Source organism: Squalius cephalus (assembly GCF_949319135.1).
Source record: "Squalius cephalus genome assembly, chromosome: 9".
Taxonomy (NCBI): Eukaryota; Metazoa; Chordata; class Actinopteri; order Cypriniformes; family Leuciscidae; genus Squalius; species Squalius cephalus.
Window position 1 is genome coordinate 29,327,664 of NC_137130.1, and position 20,131 is coordinate 29,347,794.

General features: G+C 37.5%; 1 protein-coding gene across 3 annotated transcripts; it reads left to right on the forward strand.

Annotated features, from left to right (window-relative positions):
- Positions 1-19,279, forward strand: LOC307164514 (interferon-induced very large GTPase 1-like). Of its 3 annotated transcripts, none has more exons than XM_079881439.1 (8): positions 1-38; positions 449-484; positions 1,250-1,335; positions 1,421-1,557; positions 1,890-2,123; positions 6,424-6,487; positions 7,096-7,160; positions 12,843-19,279. In XM_079881439.1, the coding sequence occupies exons 4-8, from the start codon at positions 1,543-1,545 to the stop codon at positions 17,628-17,630; spliced, it is 5,166 nt and encodes a 1,721-aa protein (XP_079737565.1). In that variant the 5' UTR covers positions 1-38; positions 449-484; positions 1,250-1,335; positions 1,421-1,542; the 3' UTR covers positions 17,631-19,279. The 3 variants fall into 3 exon arrangements, with proteins under 3 accessions (XP_079737565.1, XP_079737566.1, XP_079737567.1); XM_079881440.1 differs by having other exon boundaries at positions 1,939-2,123; XM_079881441.1 differs by lacking the exons at positions 1-38; positions 449-484; positions 1,250-1,335; positions 1,421-1,557 and having other exon boundaries at positions 1,890-2,127; positions 4,969-6,487.
- The last annotated feature ends 852 nt before the right edge of the window (positions 19,280-20,131 follow it).

Below are 20,131 nucleotides of genomic sequence, written 5' to 3' on the forward strand. Positions count from 1 at the left end.
CTGGAGATGGAAAGATGGCACGGAGAGACAACACTCTGGTTTGGCTTTATTGCTTTTCATTTATTTATTCATTTATTTCAATCATTCAGAGTATAATAATTTATCAGAGTGTAATATATTTTAAGAATGACTTGATTTGCCATGCCAGGGAAAGGAAATTAAATTTAGAAGTTGTATAGAAATTATAATAACTTACATCTAACCTATTGAGTGATTTTAGAAAACAGTACTTTCATAATAATATGCACACTATCAATTGCATAACAGACTTGTGTATCTTCTGCACTTTCTGGTTTTGAGACTGCCTGGCCAAAAAAGATCAGATTGTATTTACATAAGTACATACTTAAGATTATTGGATTGGATCATTAATGCAGTGATTATGTTTCTAACATGTTATGTGTTTTGCAACAATTCTTTGACTGATGAAGCTTTTTATTTCTTAAAGGGGACCCATTAATGCGCCTTTTTCACAAGATGTAATGTAAGTCTTTGAAGATTCAGCACAAAATAACCTACAGATCATTTATACCATCCTGTTAATGCCCCTTTTTTTGGTGGAAGCAAAAACATGCTGTTTTGTATCTTTAAATGCAAATGAGCTGCTGCTCCCCACCCATTTTCCAGAATAGGGCTATGCCTTAACAGCTCGCGCTTCAGATACTCTGCCAACGTACACACACATTTAAATATACACTAACCCAATTAAAGCTGCAGTAGGGAGTTTTTAGAAAACGTTGACTTAGCCTGAAAATTTGAACAAGCACAACTTACAGGCAAGGGGGTAATCCAGCACCCGGAAAGCGTACCATCCCCGGGGGCCGCCATTGGCTAACAAGCCATCACCTGCTGTTAGCATTCCATTGACTCCCATTCATTTTGGCGTCACTTTGACAGCGATAACTTTGCATCTGAGGCGTTTAAAGACTCTATTTGTCCATTGTTTATTTCTAAAGAAACACGACAATGTATAAAAGGCTCCATTACCTTGTATCTTACGTTATGGCCCCATAGAAGCAGTTTTTGTAAAAATAGGCTAACGATTGTGTCATAACCACGCGACTCTCTGGAAATTGTATAGACAGGAGGATAAGCTCACAGTCAATCGGGGGGACGTGGAGGCATAAAGTCCGATAAAGTCAAGGGAGAAGCCCATAGAGAGTTATAAAGTTACTCCTAAAGACTCCTACTCACGCTCTCTGTCTCTGCAAGATTAGGAAGGGAATGATTCAGATTTCTCTTGGCACAGCTACTAGAAGACAGACAGGTTGCTCACATCACATCTACGACATCAAGCTCAGTTTGAGTCTGTGCAGTACGCTCAGCCATCAGGAAGTGAGTGCTTCTAATTTGCTTCACTTTTCTCCGTTGAAGTCTATGGGGTCGCTGTGTCCATTTCTTATACTGTCTATGCTTACAGGTCACTCCCCCTTGCTCTCTGCTGCGCTACAGCCCTCCCTCCACAGCTCCTCCCCACAACGGAGCCTGCCGTGAACGCGCAGGCTAGTAAACAGGGCCACCGATGACGGCGGATAAACAGTTATGGCACATTCACTGGTAAGGATGAAACATCAACAATATGCTTTACATTGACTATGGCCTGCCCATACTTTGACTACAAACTTGGTCCTCCAATCATTATGTATTTTTTAAATACATGTAATGTAACTTTATAACATTGCACTCTTTCTATAAGTTATAAATAGCTAGTAAGATAATATAACGGTAACTAACATTACAGTATTATAAGTAATTATTCTAGCGATATGTAATGCTAAATAAGGTTTGCTAGTACATTATTTCAGCAACATGACAAGCCAGTGAATCAGCAGGTTTCAATTGTTGCTTTGCACAGTGCATGACATTTTATCTGTATGTTATGTGGCTAGAGTTTTAACACTGAGTCAATGGGCTCCGACGAGGAATTCACTCCCACAGCGACTTCGACGAGTCAACGGGCGGGGAGAAGAGGAAGCCGTGTGCGCGGAGCATCCCTGATTGGGATCAGGGCACGTGGGAGACAGGGCAGAGGTCGCCGAGTGGGTCCAACTCCCGAGCACCTCAGCAGAGAGGACATGGCGCGTGTGGAGAATTTAAGATTAGAGAGGACTGCTTATGAACGTGTAAGTTACCTCAGTTATAAATGTTTTCCCTTAGCACATCATAAGTTATAATATTGTTCAATTCAATTTTAGGGATAGGATGTGTGGTCATCTGATGTTTGATTGGTGTTGATGTTATATGCAAAGCACCACCCTGACATCTACAAGAAACCATGCCATACATAATTTGTCAGGCCTGTTTTGAAATTATCTTAGTTGTGTAGTTCTTATAAAATGAAACAAATCAAGCAGGGATACTTACATGTCAAGCAGAAATGTGGCTAACTCTGCATCGGTTTTTAATCCTTTCAGGACACGTAGCTCCCTCCACCTCTGAAAAGCCGCCCCGATGTTTACCCTCGTTTTATTTCGGGTTCTGTCTAATTCTTTCTTTTTCGCCTGTTTATCGTCATCTGTCTTTTTCTATTTCCCGTCTTTGTTGTATGAGCAGGTGCCACTTGAGAAATTGGCAGTTTTGGTTGTTTGTCCGCCATTAGCACAGCTGCAGCACACCGGCAATATTGATTTTGAACGATGGTACGTGCTGTGCAACAGACGGGTGTGATCAGCGCGTACACGAGCTTGATTGACACTGCTAAGACATTCCTCCTGGCTCTGATTGGTTGTTTCTGACAGGGAGCGGTGTATTTCTGCAAATGGCAATAGGACCACTGGGAGGAGCCAGAGGAGCTTGATTTTTTCACTGATTATCTGTCTCATATTCTACTGTCAGGACATAATGACAGGTTTAACAAATATGTAAAAAATATTTTTTTACAAAAGTTACCTACTGCAGCTTTAAATATGTAAATACAGACTTTTATGTTAGATGCGATTAATCGATTTTACAGCCCGACAATATGGGGTTACTACAAAACAACAGAACATTTAGATTGTCTTAGCTACGTGTGGGGAAACATTCTTGTGTTACTAGCTGCTAGCTCACTCAGGGGAGGATCTAAGCTAATAGGGTAGAGTCCGTCACCAGTCGTGGGTGTTGGCTACCCTAATGTGATGTCACATTGGGATGCAGACACAAACGACTCAATTGAAGTCACTAGATATGTTTGACTTGACGCGGCGCTGTGCAGACTGATCGGTGTTTGAATTGAAGCAGTACATGCCAGTTAGAAATTTTGTCTGACTTGAGATGCCACCGATATCACGTGACTGTGACATATGCCATCAAAGTAACGCAAGATGGATTTGAGAGCAGTCAGCTGGGTCAACCACCAAAGTTTCCTCATTGGCCAGACTCACAGATGACAATTGATCACATGTGACAAAATCAGTGCTGACAAGATAATGCAGCACAAAATCATGTTTTTATCACTGTAAATACTCTTTTCATTTAACCTTAATATTATATTGTCATATTTCACAGCTATGTGGAATACTTGATTCTGATTGGTCAATCGCGCCATCCAGTGGTATGTTATTCCCCGATATCACCGCTGAAAGCAGATAACACAGGCTCATCCGGGTACTGAAGTCAGTTGCGCTATGGCTTTACACTTGCTAGGAACGGGTTTTCTTCGTGGAAGTTTTGCGTTTGGTGAGTGGATAAAATATTAAACTCAGTCAAATCAATATTTTGTCTACAGTTATTTAATTATGTCATGCAGTATCGTGGACTCGCTCTCTGGTTTCATACAAGCACAGCTGCTGCCATTTTGTGACTTTTGTTTTGTACACTGTTGGATTATAAGATAACAAACAGGTACGATTTTCATCTTTCATCTTTCAACAGTTTCATCTCAAATCAGTATCACTTGTCCCCATAATTATTTATGTGGCGAAATGCCAACCCGATTTTACGAGGTGGCTAATTCGTATGAATTCGTACGAATGACCTACCCCTAACCCCGCCCCTAAACCTACCCATAACTCGGGTTTAGACAAATCTAAAATTTAGCCACATTTAGCCAAAATTAGCCACCTTTTTTCTCACTCGTACGAATTTATATGAATTGGTCATTAGATAACGTTGGAAATGCTGTGTAATAAGTGGTATGACTGTACCGTATCCCTTAAATGTCTGTCTAGTTTGAACTTGCCGTGCTAGCAACTGCTCTCTCCGTGGAAGCTTTGCGTTTAAAGACCTAATAAAATATTTAGACTCAGATCAATATTTCGTGTCTAGTTCAATCAATTTTTCGGGTTCAGGCTGATACTTATTCTGATCACTGTGACGGTGTTTATTCTGAGATAACAATCGGCTGGATGTACATTATCCCTTACATTTTTATCAAAATAAAACTGCTAAAAAATATATAGACCCACTTTATTGGTATTTAAATAGTATTGGCTTATGTTGAACTTTATGTACATAGAGGCGCTTTATTAAGCAATGCATAAAGTACTGAATGGAAAGTGTTTCTGTTGTATCATGAAAATGTCTGAAACGTCTGTGTATTTGACAAATATTGCATCTAATCCATTTCATCTGTGATAAAGTACACAAACACTGCATAATTCCCAGTATGGGAAGCAGAAAGTGTCCGACTTAATGTCTCCGTTTTCAACTCCTCCCTGCCTCCAAGCAGATCGATTGGAAAAACAATCGGAGAGGTTGGATTTTGACCATACAGTGCATCCGGATAGTATTCACAGTGCTTCACCTTTTCTACATTTTGTTATGTTACAGCCTTATACCAAAATGGATTAAATTCATTATTTTCCTCAAAATTCTACAAACAATACCCCAAAATGACAACGTGAAAGAAGTTTGTTTGAAATCTTTGCAAATTTATTAAAAATAAAAAAAATCACATATACATAAGTATTCACAGCTTTTGCCATGACACTCAAAATTAAGCTCAGGTGTTTCTACAAGTTGGTTGGAGTCCACCTGTGATAAATTCAGTTGATTGGACATGATTTGGAATGGCACCCACCTGTCTATATAAGGTCCCACAGTTAACAGTGCATGTCAGAGCACAAACCAAGCCATGAAGTCCAAGGATTTGTCTGTAGACCTCCGAGACAGGATTGTACCGAGGCACAGATCTGGGGAAGGCTACAGAAAAAAATCTGCAGCATTGAAGGTCCCAATGAGCACAGTGGCCTCCATCATCTGTAAATGGAAGAAGTTTGGAACCACCAGGACTTTTCCTAGAGCTGGTCGTCCGGCCAAACTGAGCGATCTTGGGAGAAGTCACGGAGTCAGGCAGGTGACCAAGAACCCGATGGTCATTCTGACAGAGCTCCAGCATTTCTCTGTGGAGAGAGGAGAACCTTCCAGAAGAACAACCATCTCTGCAGCACTCCACCAATCAGGCCTGTATGGTAGAGTGGCCAGACAGAAACCACTCCTCAGTAAAAGGCACATGACAGAATATGTAATATTCTGAATGTTCCAATCCAATATGATTTCTGACCTATAATGCTGCCTCATCATAATCATACACTGTTCATTCGTTGGCCAGAGGAGAACTGTTTTACTAAATATTTAAAATAAAAGGATTACAATGTAAAAGATTATTATTGTGTACATAAAGATATGGTGGAATCCGGCTTGTCCCATAGATGGTTATGCACTTTTACCTCACACACGAGCAGTTCCGTTTGCGCTCTTTCCACTATCAAATTCCGTCATGTAAATAGCGAATCTGCCATGGCGCGAGTGCGACTGTCATTTAAAGGGAATGGTAGATGAATTCTGATTGGTTGAACGCAAGTAAATCCCAAAACGCACCCATTACTCATTAAGAGAATAGGGACTTTTAGACCATGCACCGGGCGTGCCGACCATTTTTCCCGCCGTTAAACTAGCAAAAGTGGATTCGGACTAATGTGAACTTGCGCCGTGCGCTTTAGACCATTCGCTTAGATCGTTAAAAGAGGGCCCTAAGTCTGTCAGTGTATATCCAGGTGGCATGGCCAAATTTTGATTGTAACAGCCATTTGGGTGATGCCAAGTCAAAATCATGAAGTCATGAAGCATTGCTGCTTTCTTGTTCATTGAACACACATTTAATTGAGCGAGTCTAATTTTGGAAGTTACATTGTTGCTGCACTTCTCAGAAGACTGAGGTAATACAGATGGCATGGGGATTAAAGTTTCCTGAAACCCTATACGAGTAAAGCACATTTATACCAGCAGGCGAAGCATGTAAACCTAGACGAGAGCCACTATGTGAATATCTTGCACAGAGTTCTTTGAGCAGTTGCAGCAACTGTGACAATAGTAAGCTTGTTCACCTGTAAGGTCAGTTGTTCAGAAAAATACAGAGAAATCAAATGATGTTCTGTTCAAATACTCTTGCACACATAAAAGACTTGGAGAGTTTGAAAAATATCTTAATGTATTTTTCTTCAGGATGGTCAAGCAGACATGAGTGAAGCACCTGAACCTGACTCTGATTCATCATTCAGCAGAATGGGTAAGGAAACAACAATATTGCTTATAATAAGACTCTTGTGTTGCGGTGTATTGATGTGTTTAACAAAAGTTCTTTGGTGTTTAATCTAGATCACATATTTCCCAATTTAAAGGAGAACTCCGGTCAATTTTAACATTGAGCTAATTTTTTTGTAAATTTTGAGTGTTTTGGAGATTTGGAGAACAACGACAATATTCTCTGATGACTGGCAATTTGAAACGTTCACCATCAGGATAACCATCTAACATCTAAAGAGCACCACTACAGGAATACACATCTGTCCTGTACGTTTATTATGTTAATACACATTTGATGGACACATATTATTAGCGGGCTTTTAAAAAATAACTTTTTAAAATTTTTCTTCATGTCATTTGTAATCATTTGTTTTTATTACAATACTGAAAAAGCGCTGTAAAGACATATAGCATTAAGAAGAGGCAAAACAAATCCTACCCACCTCACATTGCAACTTTGTCGCATTTGCATACTTATTTTACATTTGTAAGAATTAGCTGATCTACCTGCATCTGACAGAATTCAATAAAATATATTCTAATCAGCTGAAGAAACATTATTGCAAGTGAATTTTTATTGTGTTTCAAAAGATGAACCTTCAATCAATAAAGAAACAAGGGAGTCCACTACAAGAGAAATGGGAGAAGAACAATTGGTAAGAGCTGAGTTATGTGCAGATTTATTTGTATTTGTATTTAACCCTCTGATTATCTTCAATTGGGCCGACACTAGTTATCTTTGGGGTCTCCAGGGACCCCAGACAATAACATTTAATTTTGTAACAGAATAATAGTTGTTTTTTTTACAAATGTAATTTTTACTCCGTTTATTAATGTTTTTACTCAACTTTTGTGCAGTTTTTGGAGGATTTATGATATCTTTTATATTTCTATAAATAAATCAATAAATAAATATTTAAATAGGCTTTTTACCAAAAAATGCATTTTATGTAAAATTCACTTTATAAAAGACCCATATTTCTAACTTTCATTCATGGAGATAACATGGATAATTGTACATGGTTTAATGTAAGATTTTTGCCAATTTTTTGGAAAATACAGTAAAAACATTTTTTTTTTAAATCACTTTAACCACTAGATGGCTATAGAGCTCCACTATTTGCTATTTGCTATTTAACTAACCGAAAGATATCTTTTCACAAGTTGTATTCAGTTGGATTCATAACTAAATATTATAAAATCACAATTATAACAAAACAAAAAAAAAAAGTACTTTTTGTCAAAGTTTAGCATTTTTTGTACTGAAAAAAGTTTTTCAATACATTATGATTGGAATCAAATCTGAACAATATGTTACAAAGAGAAATGTTGTAGTCTTTAGATTTTATCATTTATTTCAATCATCTGTTTTTAATATAATTCTACAATTTAAATCAACATTTCAGTTACTAACTGGAACAGAACAAAAATTAACAGAAATGAAAAGTTATATTACATATTGAGTAAAAATACATGACATGAACATCAAAATGCAATGAACTCTTTGATCCTGGTATTTGAACTGTGTGTGTGTGTGTGTGTGTGTGTGTGTGTGTGTGTGTGTGTGTGTGTGTGTGTGTGTGTGTGTGTGTGTGTGTGTGTGTGTGTGTGTGTGTGTGTGTGTGTGTGTGTGTGTGTGTGTGTGTGTGTGTGTGTGTGTGTGTGTGTGTGTGTGTGTGTGTGTGTGTGTGTGTGTGTGTGTGTGTGTGTGTGTGTGTGTGTGTGTGTGTGTGTGTGTGTGTGTGTGTGTGTGTGTGTGTGTGTGTGTGTGTGTGTGTGTGTGTGTGTGCTAAATTGTTTTGTCTCATCCTTTCATCTCTCTCGCACTCTCTCTCCCTCCCTCTGTGTGTGTGTATGTGCACATGTGTCAGCGTAACCAATTTATATTTGTGGTGGATATTTGTGAGCATAATTTTGCATTGTGGATGTTGTTTGCATTGTTGGAAGTGTGCCTATTTCTGTCTATGTGTTCTGCGTTGTTTCTGATTTTGATGATGAATTTTGTATATTTCCTATGCGGGGTCTCTAGGGACCCCGAAGACAACTAGTGTCACTATTTTTTTCACGCTAACATAAAAACAGATATCATTCCCTTTTTTTTTTTTTTTTTTTTTTGTAGATCTAGAAAGTGTTGAGAGCCGTAGAAAGTTCCATACCATTTGGACAAAGATAAATTTTTTTTTAAATTTGAGCAAAAGTAATTTGCGGGTTAAAAAGACCCGAAGATAACCAAAGGATTAATTAGTATTTGCTGCTTGATAGTTACAGCCTCCAATTATTCCTGTTTTCATGGTAAAATGTAATTTACAATCTGAATGGTAACATCCACTTATCCCATAAAAAATGCTTTAGAACTTTGGTCCATGTAAATTTTTCCTTTTCTTTGCTTCTGCTGCTGGTAACCAAGGCTGAGCTTTATTATTTGATTCTGCCAGCTTCATGGAATATCTTTTTTTTTTCTTTGCATGACTGGGCCTCTGAGACATGCAGAACATGGAAACTTCTTTAAAAAAAAAAGTATTTTTGCAGTTTAATATTCACAGACACTAGTCCACATCACAATTTGATCATAGGGCCCTATGAACCAGATAGTATTGCCCTGTTAAAGAGTGGGTTATTAATTGTTGTTTTATAAAGTTATAACCATTAGTAAGAAGGGTATGCAGTTAATAAGGGTTCCCTCCCAGTACACTTTATATAGTGCTCTTCTTGTTGAACAATGGCATATACTTTGTTGGCCACTGAATAAATTATTGTTTTAGTTATGCACTGTATGGTGGTATTTAAAAAATACATATCATACACTCTCAGAAAAAAAGGTACAAAAGCTGTCACTGGGGCTGTACCTTTTTAAAAGGTACATTTTTGTACCTAAAGGGTGCATATTGGTACCTTAATGGTACATATTAGTACCTAAAAGGGACAAATCAGTACCTAAAAGCCACCCAGCACTGGTAACCTTTGAAGGATTTCATGACTTAAAATGTGGGCTTTTTCAAATTTGCATTTAGCTTTTAGTATAAGGAGAAAGGGAAATGAAAAAAAAAAAAAAGATTTTAAAACATGGATTGTAATAACTTTTGGTGTGTTAAATGAACACTGCTCAGTTTCCACACATACAGAGTGTTAAAGTAACAATGAAGCAGTGTTAAAGTTATGAGATAATTTATTAATTCCAGCCACAGCCTTAAGATAAAAGAAAACATTAAATTTCTCAAGATGTTAGCAGAGGATGATCAAACAACTCCACAAACAGCATTGACAGTTTCACTTATTACTAACCAGTTTGACGTTTATTTATGTTATTTCACATATGAAATCAGTTTCATTTGAAGTCATCATGATGTTGATCAGTGTTTGCTCTTAACTCGACTTTTTAACATCAATTTTCTCTGGCAACTGTAACTGTGCGTTTAAAGGGCACATCTGTTATGGTAAAAAAAAAAAAGCCCAAAAAAGGTGAGATTCAGTGATGTATCTTGTAGTGGTCTGATTCGCTAATCTTTTCTAGAGTTTAATCTCTTATTATTTGTGTGATGTCCCTAGTAAAAAAACAAAAACAAAAAAAAACCAGTATATTTAAGCACACTTTATTCAGTAAAATGTGTTGGTAGTGCATAATAAATTGGTATACTTCAAGTCTGCTCAAGTGGAACAACTAATTTTGTACTTAATGCACTTTAGTTGTCTGAAAGTATGCTGTGATCCAACTAAAAATTGCTGTATAATTTACAGCAGCTTTCTGGCAATTTTGGTTGCCAGTAGGCCTGTACATTTAAATCAGACTACAATTATATTGTAAAATTATACAGCACACCTGTAAAAGCAGCAAAACAAGAGCAGCTGTGAATTTACAGTTCTTTACTGTAATATTTACAGTATGTTACTGTTATTAATAATGGACTGAATTAAAACCTGAGATAACTCATTTCATTTGAGGAAATCAATTGGTCAATTGTCATTAAATATTTATACTGTGAGCTTATTTAATTTGAGTTCATTAAGAAAAAGACTTAAATGAGTTAACTAGAAACATCAATTTAACTAAATCCTGTTAGTTAACAACAGGAAACACGCATGAGATGAAGAATTTAACTAAAAGATCATCAATGCATCAGCAACTACACAGTCGCTGCCTTTAAATAAAGCAACATGCAGCGTAAGTGTTTTTCTGCTCATCCTGGACTGAAGCACACAGGCTCTGCTCTTCAGCACAATGGTGATCCACAAAACTCAACAGAAACCCTTTAAATCCCAACAGAACATTAAACACTAACAGATCTCCACTATATCATTTTGTGCAAAAACATATAAAATCACAAAGTAACTCACAGAATTTTACATTTTTTTGTTTAGTAAATTTGACTGTGAGATTTTACAGTAATCAACTGACTTCCTGCCACAGTCTTAGATGAAATCAACTGAAGATAAAAGAAGACATTAAATCTCTGAAGATCTCAGCAAAGGAGGATTAAACAACTCCACAAACAGCATTACCAGCTTCACTTATTACTTACCAGCTTCACTTATTACTAACCAGATTGACTTTATTTCTGTCATAATCAGAAGTACTTATTAAGAAATAACAGAGGTTTAGATGTTGATGATTTATTGAAAATATTTAATTTGAAGTTACCATGATCGTGATCAGTGTTTACTTTAGTTGGGCTCTTGACTCTTGATTTTTTTTAACATTAGTTTTTCTCTGGCTGCTATAAACCCTGTCTTTATAAGACACATTTGTTATGGCAATAAAAGCCGAGGAAAAATATGATCAGGTGTTGATGGTTATGATGTTGCCTGGCCTTATCAACATCTACTGGCCTGATCCGCTGGTCTTGACGTCTATTCTCTGATTATGAAGGTGAGGTGGTATAGATTTCACCTTATTGATTGTAGTAGTCCTTTGATTCTACAGCATGATGTTCAGTTGTGATATAATCAGGTAATTTGGGTTTTAAATATAAGTTATTGTGTCTGTTGAACACACACATATATCAAGAATCAGCATATGAACCTCAACAATGGTGACAAATAAAATATTCAGATAAACAGATCAACTCTGAATATCACAAATCAAGCTACTTAAAGTCACATCAAAAACAACAACAAAAATAAGTGCTAAAGTGGAACTAACTTCAAGTCTCATTAAAATACACGTTATCCATAGTAGTACTTGTACATTGAGAGCATTGGAAATGTATTAATATTTATAATCCCCTTACAGTGGCCAACACACCATGATTGAACATTTGCTTTCTACTAACATTCTATAGAAATTCCCTATAGTATACCAACAATTCACTTATCTTGTGGATGTAGGATACACAATTAACATCTAGATTCAAACCCGTGTCCCTTCCGTACAAAGGATTCGATTAGGCATTCAGTCTTTGGAGATCAAAGAGGGAGCCATCTCTTAAAGATGGGTACCACTGTGGCATCTTTGATTTCTTTTGGCATGGTTTCCTCACCCCAGATGTTGGTCAGGATGCTGAGGAATGCGCAGAGCATTTCCGGGTTTGCCAGAGACACCATCTATACCAGCTGCTTTGCCACTGCTTGTCTGATTGATCCTCCAGATTTGGGGGCAGGTCAAGGTTATTCAGAAAAGGCTTTTGTGGGATGGAATACAAAGCTGAGGTGTCAACTTTAGAAGGAACTTTAGCAAGTCAGAGAAATGTTCCCTCCATCGATTATGTTTGCTTTGTCTTTTAGAAGGATGTTATCATCAGCTGAGAGTGCATGATCTTGAAGGCCCATAGACTGCCTTAAGTGCAGAAGCACGTTTACACTTCTTCTTTTCAATGTGTATGTGGACAACATCCAGATACAGGTCGCATGTTAATGCCAAGTGTAAACGCAGCCTTGTGCGTTGTCTTTTATCTTCAGTTGATTTCACAGGCTGTGGTTGGAAGTCGTAGTTGTTCTCTTTCCTTCATTACTTCTTGTTAACAGCAGGTATTCATCATCAATGACACTTAGTGTCTGAAATAGCTCACATTTTCATTCACTCGTCAAGTGGACCATAGTAAACTAATGTAGGGAATATTGGGTAAAGGGTTTAACATGGGGATTATAATGTAGGGTTTATAATGTAAAATTATTATTTTTTGTACACAGTTACAGGTTTTTTATGTTATTTTACTTTAGACATGTAAATTCACCAAAGTGTATTTTTGTAATTTTATAATGATTTTATAAATATTTTCTGTATTTCAAAAATAATAAATGGCAAAACTACTGTAAAATAAAAAATAAAATTTGCAGTGTATTTTTCAATTAATTCTCTGCAACATGTTTAGCACATGAATAACATTACACCTTTTATTTTACAGAGACCTGTTGGAGAGCATACAACAGAATGTGAGGGAACAGATGAGCATATAGAAAATATTACAAGGGCAAAAACACTCTTTCACAGATTTCATCTTGACAAGCATCACTATAAACTGACACCTGCATGTGTTCTTCAGTTAACTGCACATTCATTACTGTCCCACGGGTCTTGTGCTGAAGAGAACCTGATACAGACTTTCATTCAAAAGCTTTTGATGATGGACTACCGAGCAAGACACATTAATGTTGAGGAGACGAATGATGAAGGTCACACTCAACAAGGCAGCAATTATTCATTTATACCTGAAGGAGATTATGATAACATGATTTTCGAATCAATGTCTAATAGAGAAACAAGTAAACCTGACCCTGTTCACCCGATGGATGTTCAGATGGCTGTGTTTCATTGTGCTGATGGTTTCCTGAAGCAGCTGATGGTGACTAAATTGTCCCAGTGTCAGTACGCTCTGCCTCTGCTTGTTCCTGATCCATTCACACAACAGATTGAGTTTCCTCTCTGGACATTCAGACAAATCAACAAGAGCTGGAGGATGAGAAGCAGCTACAATGAAACCATCAGTCGAATCCACCCGATCTACAAGGCACAAACTCCAATGGTGGCTTTTTTCAGGTTAGGCTATGTGTCTTTATCCAAGTCTCAGCTGATGAACAGCCTGATCAATGAGAAACACAGCACGTTCTTCCACAGGAACTGCCAAGGCAGCAGCAGAACCAGAGTCCTGATGGATGGAGTGGTGGAGATCGCCTGGTTCTGCCCCTCTGGAGCATATGATGATAAATTCACTAACTGTGTTGCATTCTGTAATCTACATGGTGATGCAGGAGACCATGAGAAACAGCTGCAGATCCTCACTGAAATGGCCTCAGTCAATGTTGTTCTTCTCCCACGACTGGACCGGAATGACAGAAGTGCAGTAAAGATCAAGAACCTGTACAAGGACTCAAAGCCACTAATTGTAATTATTGCAGAGAATGATTCAGCATGCACTGAGACATGGAAAGGGAAATTCAGAATCGGTTTGAAAAACAGAAATCAGTCAGAGGTATCTGAAGAACTCAGAAGAGCTATAACTGACTGTCTTTCAGAATCATCTTCTACTTTCAGACTTGAAGATGTGTCCAAACACTCAGACATCAGAGTAGATGAGGAAGACGATGATGACTGCAGGAGAGGAAGAGAAGCAGCACAGCAGATGATGAGTTTACTGGAGAAGAATGATCTGAGAGAAATCAAAGAATCATTTCTGCCTCATCAGGGGGAACTGTGGCATCAGTGGAGTCAGAAGAACAAAGAACTACATCGACCTCAAGGAGATGAACTAGAAATAGAAATAAGTAGAAAACAAACAGAAATGAAGAAAATCCGTCAACAGCAGCATGAATCAGACATCAGTCAGTTTATGCAGTTCTTTATTAAAGAAATGAACTCAGATGCTGCAAATAAGATATATTTTATTAAATGGCTTGGAATTCTCCTGGATGAATATGTCTCAGCTGACCTTTATGCTCTACATCATAAGTATAATGAAAAATGGTCAGCAGTCGTAAAAATGAAAGAGAATCATCATGAACAACTGACAGTTGAACAAACTGCACTTGAGAGAATAACTGAGGATCTTCAAGCTGCAGCCTTTGGTTTGGAGCACATCATCAGGGAGATCGGTCAGATCTATGAATCCTGTTCATCTGTGAAGAAGAACAAGAAAGATCTGTTTCATTTGAAGTTTCATTTCTCTTCACTCCCGAGACTTGCAGCAGAGATGATGATCTCTGGACTTCCACTGGAGCTGATGGATGGAGATGCTGCTCAGGTTCCTGTGATCTGGATCTCTGCTGTTCTAGATGAACTTATCAACATACTGGGAGACCAGAGAGTCTTTGTGCTGTCAGTTTTAGGGATTCAGAGCTCTGGGAAATCCACTATGCTGAATACCATGTTTGGACTTCAGTTTGCTGTCAGTGCTGGCAGGTGCACCAGAGGAGCTTTCATGCAGCTGGTCAAAGTGTCAGACGAGATGAAAACACAGTTGAAGTTTGACTATATTCTGGTTGTTGATACTGAGGGTCTACGTGCTCTAGAACTGGCAGAAAGGTCAACTAGACATCATGACAATGAATTGGCCACATTTGTTGTTGGTCTTGCAAATCTGACATTGATCAACATCTTTGGAGAAAACCCATCTGAGATGCAAGACATTCTTCAGATTGTTGTTCAGGCCTTCCTGAGGATGAAAAAGGTCAGACTGAATCCCAGCTGTGTGTTTGTGCATCAGAACGTTTCAGACATCACAGCTGGAGAGAAAAACATGGAGGGAAGGAGACGACTGCAGGAGAAACTGGATGAGATGACAAAACTCGCTGCTAAAGAGGAAGTCTATGATGCAGAATGTTTCAGTGATGTCATTGCATATGATGTACAGAATGATGTGAAGTATTTTGCTCAGCTCTGGGAGGGCAGCCCACCTATGGCACCACCAAACCCAAAGTACTGTGAGAATATTCAAGAACTAAAGAAAACAATTATGTCTCATGCCTCAAAATCACATGGAATAAGGCTGGCAGACTTAAAAGGTTGTATTAAAGATCTCTGGGAAGCTTTACTTAACGAACGATTTGTTTTCAGCTTTCAAAATTCTCTGGAGATTGCAGTATACAAGAAACTGGAGACCCAATACAGCAAGTGGTCCTGGAGTCTTCGCAGTGCCATGATGGAAACTGAGAACAAACTACACAACAAAATAGAAAATGAAACCATTCATGAGCTTGAAGAAACTGATCTTCAAAGAGAACTGAAAGAGACAAGTGATGAAGTGACAAAATCAATCTCAGAATTCTTTGAGAAAGATGCAGATGTAAATATACTAATACAGTGGAAAAGTTCTTTTGAGATAAAAATCCAAGAGCTTCAAGAGACCATTATTAGAGATACAAAAAGGAAATTAAATGGGATTCTTCAGCAACGAGACCTGAAGAAGGTGATTGATGCTCAGAGGACCCATCATAAAAACACTCTCTTTGAAAAGAGCAAAGGACTTGCCTTAAAACTCAAAGACAAAGCAAATGATGAAGAAACACTGAAGAAAGAGTTTGATATATTTTGGAAACGGAGTGTGACGACGATCATCAGAGTCAATCCTCCAATCAGAGACATTGACATACTGAGAGATGTGAAAACTCTCCTCAGTGACATCTATGAAAGTGCTCCTGTAGGGGAGAGCAGTGAGAGCAGGGATGTTTTTTCTGTACCTAAGTATTCAGATTATGTACAGTTAAAGAAATCCAGTGGATTTACAGGACATATAAAAAATGACAAAGCAGTTAAAGAGAATTTTGGTTACATTTTATCTCAAGAGGATGAAGCCCAAATAAGAGCATTAGTCACAGATGTTGCTCAGCAAATAGACAAAAGGATCATTATATTAAACATCGCAAAAATGGGTTACAATATCAGCTGCATTCAACAACTCATAGATTATATCAAGGAAAGAGAAAGACAACATCAGGAGGGACGAGTGCAATATGTGTTCAAGAATGAATTCTTCATCGATTTAGTTTACTCAATATTTAAGAGAGCAAACAAGACATTCATTCAACAACACAGAATGTTCAGGGAAGACAATGATCCTGTTCTCTATTTGAAGAAGAAGAAAGAAGAGTACTATAGTATTTTCCAGAAACACCTGCATGGAGCAACATCAGCTGCCATTTTTGGTGAGATCATCTGTCAGGGACTTAAAGAGCCCATTGAGCAGAGTGTCTACAAGAAGACTGCCAAATATCTGGCAGATGAAATGAGAACAAACTGTGAATCACTGAATGGAAACAGATCAAATCTGGAAAAACACATCCTGAAGTTTCTGGCAGAAAATGAGAATTTTTCTGCATACATGGACTACATTAATTATCCCAAACAACACTTAATGGATTTCATTACATATGAAGTCAATCGGTACATCGATAAGTTCACTGTCAGTGTTTTACCCAAGGTGAAGGAGAACATTGAACTCATGCTTCAGTTTATCATTGGAGCAGCACAAGAATCTACTAAACAAGTTAAAATGAACAGTGGAGATGTTGATTTGTGGTTGAAGAGTTTCACACAGGAGTTTTCAGGTGTGCTGATCTTCTCTGAAAAAGACCTCAGTGGAGTGATACTCGATGGTGTTGATGATTTCAGCCTCCTAGAAGATGTGATAAGAAAGGAACTTCCTTGTATGTTGTCAGACGTCAGCGGTAGATTCAATGCTAACGTCAGCGGTAAATTCAATGCTAAAACATTTGATGAAAAACTGGACCTCAGGTTCAGACCAGATGGGATTCTGATTGATCACTTCAGTCAGGGCTGTTGGGCTCAGTGTCCGTTCTGTAAAGCCACCTGCACCAACACCATTGAAAACCATGATGGAGATCACAGTGTTCCTTTCCACAGAGTGACTGGAATTATTGGAATGCATTTTGATGGAGCAGAAAATCTTTGTACAGATATTTGCTCTACTGTAGTGAAAAGTAAAAGGTCTTTTAAATCATCAAACACGTGGTTTCCATTTAAACAATACAGAAATGCAGGAGAAGTTTATGCCAATTGGAGCTTTACAACACACTCTTTTAGGTGGCTGTACTGGAAGTGGTTTGTCTGCAAATTCCAGAAACATCTGGAAATGTACTACGAGAAGTCATTTAAAGGGAATGGTAGGATCCCAAAATTGTGGAGATTATACTCAAAAGTGGACGCAATCAATAGTTTAAAATACTACACTTCTTCTTAATCTTTAAGATGTGTGTTAGAAATACCCCTTTAGAAAACTTCCGAAAACCTTATCAGATAAGATAACAGGCAGAAGGAATAGAACTGTAAGGATGTCTCAACAGTTTGATGATGAAAATTACTTTTTTTCAGTGTAGCAGTGACAAAGGTCAAGAAGCACCTTGAATTTGATTGAGTTAGAAAAACTAATTGAACAATAGAGCATTCTGGACGCAAACGCAAAAGTTTAATGCCCATAATGTAAAGATGTTTCTAATTGAAGAAATAGATAGTGTCCATGCTAATAAAGCCCAGGGCACCATGAGAATCATTATGAGAAAAACAAAGAGGAAATTAAATTAGATTCTTCATCCGTGAGACCTGAAGAAAGAGGCAGATGCTCAGAAGACACATAATTTAAAGAACAAAGAACTTTAAACTCAAAGACTATGAACGTGTTCTTGTATGGGAGAGCAGAGGGCTTTCATAGAAAGTATTTGTAAGGGCTGTTTTGTTCCATTTAAAATTATTTAGATTATGTCGTTAAAGAAATCCAGTATATGTACAAGACATTTAAAAATGCAATCAAATCCACTCTCTAGAGAGGGTAAACTGCAAAGGAGAACTTTTTTAGCAGATGTTGCTCATTAAACAGAAAAATTATAATTTAATTTAACATTGCAAAAATGGACTACAACATATGCATTTAAATACTTAAGGCTTAACGTCAAATGTGTAAAGGCAAACAATTGAGCATTTAGTACTTGTACAAGAGTTCACTGCATATTGTTGAAAAATATCTATTGTAGTGTAACTAAAATAATTGTGGCTGTTCAAATTTATACCCCAGTATATCATTGCATGATGACACAATGATACTCCAGCATATTTCATGACGATAAAATTCCCATTGCCTTTAGTCAGACTACTGAAAAGCAGAGGGCTTACACTCCGTGTTGGTACCTGATGCTAAAGGGTTCTTGGTGTCTATATAGTAATGAACAAAATTCTTGAACATGTAGCAGTATTGGACATGATAACAGATTGCTAAAAAACAAGATTTACTAGGATACCAGCCAAGACAGGCATTTTGACATAATTTTGTGTGAGACAACAATGGGCCGGGGCAGTAGGGGGGCGTTAGGGTTAGGGGGCGTTCGGTACGCAATGAGAGTACTGCGGGTGGTGAATTGACGTTTTTCAGTTCAGTTTGAATATTGTTACACCCCTATTAAATACATTTTTTGTCACCTAGAGTGAAATTTAGTTTACTGTTATTTACTTGCATTGTTGAGGGTTGCAGTTAGTGCTAAATAATGTTCTAGATCATAAAATTGTCTGCTTTAAATTATTTAAATTATTCTTATAAATTATTATTGTGTTTCACACTTGGGACAGTTACTATTTTTTGTGACAAATTTTTCACCAGATGTAACAAGAGAGCTTCCCCCTAGCTCTACAACCTTCCATGCCATTCAATCTACCTGTCTTATTAGAATGTGTATTTAGCTGTTCATTTCTCTTCAGTTTAGTGCTTAAACAAACATTGCAGACTTGTAAATAACGACCTTACTCAGTTTCCCTTTTTCCTAAGTGTTGTTACTTTTTTTTACTTTTTTTTTATTTGTATGGTTTTGTCTATGTTCAAATAAAGAATTGCCTTTGATGCCACATCTGAGTCCAGTTTGGTATCTGCACTTATAGGCTCCATCCAGTTTTTCAGTTCTGATGAAACATTGTGTCGGCAACTCCCTCAATAACAAAAACACAAAAACCTTGATCAAAGATTTTCAAAATAGTTTTTCTTTTCCTTATTGGAAGTTGTAGTTTGCCGATTTGAGGGAGGCTTTTATTGGGGTTAGTGAGTTATAGTGGGGTTATAGAGGCTCTTATTGGGGTTCTTATTGGTGGAAAGATAATTTCATAAAATCAGTGTTGTTATCTGTTGATTTGATGTTCCATGTAGAAAAATCCAATAAATATATTTGAAATAAAGATATTCAATATAAAAAGATGCACAATGACATGGCACACAAACACTTACTCTGGCTGAAATAAACAATTAAGCAGTTTATATAAAAATATATATATATATATATAGTTTATAATAAAAAAAACAAAAACAAATGATATATATATAATATACTTGGTGATTCCACGAGATAGTGGTAGATGTCTGAATAGTCCATATTTGGCCACTGCGTGGGGTCATTAATCCAGTTTTTGACCATTTCAAAGGGACACCTCTGTAACCCCGTATCCAGTAGCTTCTTTAAATACCGCTCACGGTCCTCGGCCGGCAAAGAGAGTGTAGGTTTGTGCCATTTTTGCTATCAAGAAACTTTGCAGATCTAGAGCGAGCGAGTTCTGTTCTCAGGGGAATCCGTTTGTCTTCCCCAAAAAAGGGGCGTTGCCCTTCGATGACGCAACAGTAGCGTTGGTCTATGGGGAACACATGGCGAGATCACATGAGGGCAAGGGAATCACATGACAAGACATAAGACATGAACAGTTTACAGTTAT